General features: G+C 34.8%; 2 protein-coding genes across 5 annotated transcripts; both read left to right on the forward strand.

Moving 5' to 3' along the window:
* Positions 1 to 415: 415 nt before the first annotated feature.
* Positions 416 to 3,955, forward strand: LOC111881879 (actin-related protein 6). Of its 4 annotated transcripts, none has more exons than XR_006192647.2 (9): positions 416 to 1,182; positions 1,258 to 1,471; positions 1,559 to 1,622; positions 1,703 to 1,787; positions 1,963 to 2,013; positions 2,115 to 2,177; positions 2,499 to 2,646; positions 3,369 to 3,490; positions 3,579 to 3,955. XR_006192647.2 is itself a non-coding variant. In XM_023878262.3 (8 exons), the coding sequence occupies exons 1-7, from the start codon at positions 488 to 490 to the stop codon at positions 2,626 to 2,628; spliced, it is 1,302 nt and encodes a 433-aa protein (XP_023734030.1). In that variant the 5' UTR covers positions 416 to 487; the 3' UTR covers positions 2,629 to 2,646; positions 3,579 to 3,955. The 4 variants fall into 4 exon arrangements, 2 of the variants coding, with proteins under 2 accessions (XP_023734030.1, XP_052627469.1); XR_006192648.2 differs by having other exon boundaries at positions 3,429 to 3,490; XM_023878262.3 differs by lacking the exon at positions 3,369 to 3,490.
* A 760-nt stretch (positions 3,956 to 4,715) lies between these two features.
* On the forward strand, positions 4,716 to 6,600 carry LOC111881869 (uncharacterized). Its single transcript, XM_023878254.3, has 4 exons — positions 4,716 to 5,297; positions 5,398 to 5,512; positions 5,583 to 5,697; positions 5,799 to 6,600. The coding sequence occupies exons 1-4, from the start codon at positions 5,197 to 5,199 to the stop codon at positions 6,533 to 6,535; spliced, it is 1,068 nt and encodes a 355-aa protein (XP_023734022.1). The 5' UTR covers positions 4,716 to 5,196; the 3' UTR covers positions 6,536 to 6,600.
* The last annotated feature ends 490 nt before the right edge of the window (positions 6,601 to 7,090 follow it).

Consider the following 7,090-nt stretch of genomic DNA (forward strand, 5'->3'; position numbering starts at 1 on the left):
CTTGAACCCTCGACCTCAAAGCAGGAGGGTACCGCCTGATACTGTTGGGCTAGAAGCCCTTTGGTGGATTTAACCTATGTAAATACCAAGGTTCTAAAAAGCACGCCATGGCTCCGCCATGACTCCAATGCTTGTATGTGCCGCCAAGCTTTACCAAAACGCCGCCACGACTCATATATGTATATAAAAATGAATAATAGTAGAAAATACATATAAAAATATGAATTATATACAAAATTGTCGCCTTAAGTCACGTCTTACAAACGACGTGACTCGCCAATCCTCGAAAAAACTTGAGGCTTAACATTGCCGCCAAGTCATGGCTAACGTTATTTAGAAGATTGGTAAATACTCAACCAAGGTCTAAGTTTTTTACGCTGAAATTATACGACCCGTTTTCACGTGAAACGCACGTGCGCTGCTTCAAAGACGGTGATGGCGTGCTGCCATTTTACAGCTTCACTCGATACCGGCGGAGCAAAAGAAAATGTCCTCGAACGTCGTGGTTCTCGACAACGGTGGCGGTCTAATTAAGGCAGGTATCGGCGGTGAGCGTGATCCAACAACCGTAGTCCCAAACTGCACTGCTCGACCGCTTTCCTCCAAGAAATTCCTGCTAGCGGACCAACTTCTGTCTCCAACGGAAGACCTAACCTCCGCCGTTCTCCGTCGTCCCTTCGACCGCGGTTACCTCATCAACCAAGACCTCCAATCGACCATCTGGTCACACATCTTCTCTTCTCTCCTACACGTCACACCTTCCTCCTCGTCACTCCTCCTCACCGAACCCTTATTCAACCTCCCTTCAATCCAACGCGCCACCGACGAAATCGTCTTCGAGGAGTTCAATTTTCAATCACTGTTCGTCTCCGATTCACCGTCTCTAGTTCACTTATACGAGGCCAGTAGACGCCCTTACGACGTCGTGTCGAAGGCGCAATGTAGCCTAGTGGTGGACGTAGGGTTCAGTTTCACTCACGTAGCCCCGGTTTTCCAGAACTTCACTGTGAATTACGGCGTGAAGAGGATGGATTTGGGCGGGAAGGCATTGACGAATTACTTAAAAGAACTAGTGAGCTATCGGTCTATTAATGTCATGGATGAAACCTTCTTAATGGATGATGTCAAAGAAAAACTATGCTTTGTTTCAACAGATGTCGCTCGTGATTTGCAGATAGCTAGGTAAGTTCTGCAAAATTGAATTAGGGTTTATCCATCTTGATTCGATTTTGGTTGATTTGGGTTTTTTCGTTACAGGAGACGTGGAAATGACAATTACTTTAGGTCTACATATGTGCTTCCTGATGGAATCACACACATAAAGGGATTCGTGAAAGACCCTGTTGAAGCACAAAGACATCTTACATTATCTGAAAATGGTGAACTCCCACACGAAGGAACTGAAGAAGACGATCAAACAGAAGTTAAAAGCAAACCAACAGAAAGAAACAAAGTCGATCTTACCAAAAATGTATAAAAATCTCTACGTTTTGTTTAAAGATTAGTCCTTTATTCAATTAAACCACTTGATCAACCCTTTATGTAATTGAAAACACAGGAATTCAGCTTGAGCAATGAGCGATTTCTTGTCCCTGAAATGATCTTTCGTCCAGCAGATTTGGGTATGTTTTCATTTGGATACTGAAGATTAATTGGAGTTTTATTATTATTATTTTTTTGTTTAATTGTGAATATGATACAGGAATGAATCAAGCTGGATTGGCAGAATGTATTGTAAGGGCTGTCAATTCATGTCATCCTCATCTTCATCCTGTGCTGTATGAAAGGTAGTATTACTTACAATGCTTTAATAAGAAAAAAAAATTGAAACTACAATGCTATAATACAAAGAAATGAAAATAGAATGCTATAATAAAAAAATAAATGAAAGTACATTACTATTTATTGCATTTATCTTTTTTTCATTTCATCACTCTAAGAAACCAAAAACTTGTTTTACAGTATAATTTTAACGGGTGGAAGCACGTTATTTCCAAATTTTGCCAAAAGACTGTAAGTTTCACCTCCCTCTTCCTTTTATTTATAAATCTATATCTCAAGTTTATCGAAGCCTTATTATAATTTATATATATAATATGGTTTATATTTTACAGAGAAAGTGAGCTGCGACCTCTTGTTCCGGATGTGTACCAAGTGAAAATAACAACTCAAGAAGAGTAAAAATATCGTTTCTCTTCAAGTTTTTTCACTATTATTAACGAAAAAAATACATAAAAGCCACTATATTTTGGCCATTTTTGTGTTTAACCAATATATATTTTATTTTCGTCACCCAAGTTTGACAAATTTTTTTATGTCAATTGTCAACCACTTTGATCTGCTATGATCTGTGGTTGCACTAGAATTTTGTCAAAGTTTAGTGGTTAAACGACAAAAGTTGCCAAAAGATAGTGGATTTTATATATTTCGCCCTAGTTTTAAATAATTTTTATTTTTTTTTTCCTTTAATGAATTTATTTATTTATTTAATTTTGTAGTCCCATATTGGGGGTGTGGCGAGGGGGATCACTATTGGCTTCTAGTCCTGATTTTGATGCAATGTGTGTCACAAAGGCTGAATATGAGGAGCTTGGGTCTTCACGTTGTCGTAGGCGATTCTTTCATTAGTTTATAATTAATTAAAAGGTAAATTGGACTTTATAATATTTATTTTATCGTTTGTTTTTAATGTTATTTAATATTTTTATTTGGATGTTAATTTGGTATGAGAGAAAATGAAGACGTGATAGGTGATGTAACATTATGTTGGCGAATAATAAAAATCAAATGAAGAAACAAGAAATGAAAATCATATGAGCTTAAATCCTATAACTAACTATTACTTTTGTGTTTTAATTTGATTATATACTAAAATTTAACCAAAAAAACAGTTACTAAAAGATAATACAAGACGACATAAACCTTAATGGCTGGTTAATTTTTATAGTTTTTAACATATAGTCTATTAAAAATTTGTTTATCTATTAAAAAAAAGATTCCAAAACCAAAATGTTTTTTGGATTTTCGATTTTTTCCTCACTCAATTGGGGATGGTGTGGCTCCCGCTCCACACTCGAACAAACAGCTAAATTAGCTGATTGATGTGAAAAAAGCAGGTGGGTCCCACAATGGAAAATGTTAGAAACGTTGTAAATGAATAAAAACCCAAAAACCTTTGTGCGTGATTTTTTTTGGTTGAGCTTTTAAGATTAAAAAGCAATTTAAACCTTTTATGATGAATCCATAAACACATATTCAGATTTTAAAATCGTTTCAACCTGTAAAATGAACATAAACAAACCTTTTAAGATGAATCTATAAAACCCATGATTCAGATTTTAAAATCGATTTAAACAAAACTTTTTTAGATGAACAGAACCAAAAATCGATTCAAATTTAGGGTTTGTTTATGATATGTGGGACTGAAGTACTTCAAGAAACTGGGAAGCCACATGAAGAAATTAATTGTTAAAACATGCTATTATTGAAGGTAACCATAGTTGAATATTGAATTATGTGAACAAATTTCAAGCTTTGAAAACCTGATTTTTCTTATGTTTCTTATTATGTTAAAACAGGAAAAGATTGAAAACCCCATGGAAAATGTGGAAATGGGTCGAGGTTTGTTCAAGCAGTAACATCATTCTCTAGACTTTCGTTCAAAAACACATTATGTGGCAGTGTTTATGGTTTAGGGAGGTGTCCTTTGTGTTCGAAGAAATTTGAATAGTTTTTAATAGGAAAATAGGCAAAAAAATCAAGTAATTTAGGAGGATATAACTTTACTTAAATGTTATTCATGCCAGACATTTATTAAAATAGGCAAAAAATCAAGCGTCTTTGTTTGTAGTTGAACCAGAATTTTGTAAAAAGTAAAAGAAGTTATTAAATGTTATTGATGCTAGACATTTATTGATCGTGTGATATGTCGTTACAAACCTCTCTTTTGAGAAAAGATTACCCAATTGAATATTACAAAAATACTATGATATTTTTAGATCTCTATGTGTCCAAAATCGGTAATAAATCATACTTTCCAATTAAGAAAAATCATGTTATCCCAACAAAAGACCTTAATGTCAAATCCTCAATACCACCTTCATCGGACATTGTAATCTACATATATCAATCGACAATTTGGAGGGAGACGTTCATGGATGACGTGAACCTTTATTGGGATAAACAATAAATGTATTTCCACAATTAAGATAAATAGTCAAATAGACAAGAAAATAGGCTCCTTTGTTACCAAAAGTATTTTATCTAACCCAAAAAAATAATTTAAATATAAATATTTACTAAATTCGACAAAAATAAAGCTATGAATTTGAACCTTTTTATGTTTTAAAAATCATATCAGGGAAAATATGTAATAACAATTTACAGTATAAGACAAACGAACAACAAGTTAGGTTTATAATATTTATTTTTGAATGATAAAACTAGTTTTTTTAAAACAAATATCTATAAAAAGAGAATTTTATAGATAACAGATAGTATATAAAATATATAAATAATTTATTGAAGTGGTTGTAACCTTAAAACATCTAAAAATTATTGCACAATAAAAAGGTAGGACCAATGATTGTACCATATTCAGTTGAAGAACCACTTTGATTGGTTTTACATGTTAAGATAATATTTCAAGACACATCAATTTAGTGTTTGTGTTTGATTGAAAGAAAATTATTAAAAAAATAAAGAGAGAGAGATTCCTTCTTCCATTAACATGATGAATTGACAAACCATATAAAAAAAGCTGACTTCGATCTTGCCTTCCATATGCCTGACCATTCTTCCCCACTTCATAAACCCATCATATACTATTGAATCTTGGTTGCTTCTGCATCAGCATTCATCAACCCCCACCATTTTCAAAATCTTTCTCTGGGTTTCTGAGGGTGGGGTTTTCATCACATTTCTGATGTTTTTTAGTTTCTCGATTCAATTATTGACCACCCATTAATTGTCCAAAAGGGGAAGCATCTTTCACTCTCTCTTTCTTTCTCTCTCTCTCTCTCTCTATCTTTATCTCATAGATGGCAATTAATGGTCTTTTTGTCTTCTATATAGTTAATTCGAGGTCATATCCAGTTTAATTTCTAACACCCATGTACAGATTTTACTCATCTTTCGCTTCAACTCCTCTATTTTCCCCCAAATTCTGTTTTATTGTTCCGCCGATTGTTGAAGAAGATGCCAAGGCCTGGACCTAGACCATTTGAATGTGTGAGAAGATCTTGGCACAGTGAGCGACACCAACCCATTAGAGGCTCCATCATTCAACAGATTTTTAGGTAAACTTTCTTCGACTCACTCAATCTCTTCAAAACCTTCGATTCTTGTACACAACTGTTTATTGGGTTTTGAAATAATGCACACCATGTGTTTGATCAGAGTTGTACATGAAAACCATAGTCCTGGTACCAAAAAGAACAGAGAATGGCAAGAGAAGCTCCCTTTGGTTGTCTTGAAATCTGAAGAAATTATGTACTCCAAAGCCAATTCCGAGGTACCCATCTTCTTTCTCTTCCTGTAAACATATATATTTTTCAATCTTTAAACTCCAATTTCGTAATTAGGCCGAATACGTAAACCCGGAAACGTTGTGGGATCGATTGAATGATGCCATTGACACGATAATTAGGAAAGACGACACCATGGAAAACGGCGAATTTTTACCCGCTTGCGTTGAAGGTACTCCCATTTCACATTCTTTGTATAAAATCTCGTTTTTCTTTCATTTTGGAAGTCGAATTTGAGTTTATTTGATTCGAATTTGGTATTTCTGTGTTCAGCTGCCCTTAATTTGGGTTGTGTTCAAGTAAGATCATCAAGAAGCCAAAGAAACAGCAACACCAGAAGCTATCTAAGCTCAAGAAATCAAGATTCTGGTCGAAATCTTAACGTACCAAATGTTCAAAGACCAGATTCAGAAGCTAATAAGGATATAAGACCGAATTCCAATTTTACCCCTCCAGGTTCCTCCTTTTATCCTCCCTCATTTGATAATTTTCCAAGAAACATGGTACCCTTTGAGAATAAAACCTCTTCAATTTACCCTTTATACCATGGTTTTCATCTTCAACCTCGACCACCCCACATGGGATTTCACACTACTCCCCAAAACTCGGGCAGCATAATCCTTGGCACACCAGTTTTCCGGGCAGCCCGGGCAGCCTGTGAGCCTTCTCATTCTGAAAGATTGTTTTCATTCGATAGAGACACTGATGATGGTAACGGGTCAGGGTCAAAAAAAGAATCTGGACCCGAATTGGTGGAATGTGACTTGTCTCTAAGATTGGGTCCTGTTTCAAGTAGTGAAAAAGAAAAAGGGTTGACTACTTGTGTAGATGATGTTGACTTTGGTAGACTTAAAGGAAAGGAGTTTTGTTTCTTTCCTTTGAATTCAGAAGGTGAAGGAGTTGAGAATTTGGGGACAGATGTTAGGAAGCGGAAGATGGTAGGGGAATCAGGGAGTTTTTTGCAATTACATCCGGATTTTAATGAGCAAATGAAAAGAAGAGGTTTGTAGATATAAAATTTGTTATGTTTTCTTATGCAATTCTTTGAAATGAAAAGAGAAAGGAGTCTTGATTACGCGTTATTAGTCTCAAGATTCGTATTCTGCCTTTTTATGTCGTAAGTTTTGCACTTATCTATACAAATCCCAGCTTGGTTTCTTGCTTTATCTTCTAAACGGAAGGGTAAAATGGTCATTTACTCACATTAAAAGTTAAATCGTTTCATTCCCTGAAAAAAGCAACAAATTCCGTCGTAATAAATTTCAAAATCCACATTCACATATTGTGCCTTTTTATTTTTGGCATAAACTTGCACTTTTTTTTTATGCAAACCCCAGGTGGGTTTCTTGCTTTTTCCTTCAAACAGAAATGGTAAAATGGTCATTTACTCACATTCAGACAGACGTCAAAAACAACAACAAATTCTGTGTATTCAAAATCCATTATCACATATTGTTCCTTTTTATATATGTCATAAATTTTCACTTATGTATGCAAATCCCAGCTGGATTTTTTGCTTAATCTTCCTAATATAAGGGTAAAATGGTCGTTTACTCATACTCAGA

This window comes from Lactuca sativa, chromosome 5, assembly GCF_002870075.4.
Source record: "Lactuca sativa cultivar Salinas chromosome 5, Lsat_Salinas_v11, whole genome shotgun sequence".
Classification (NCBI taxonomy): Eukaryota; Viridiplantae; Streptophyta; class Magnoliopsida; order Asterales; family Asteraceae; genus Lactuca; species Lactuca sativa.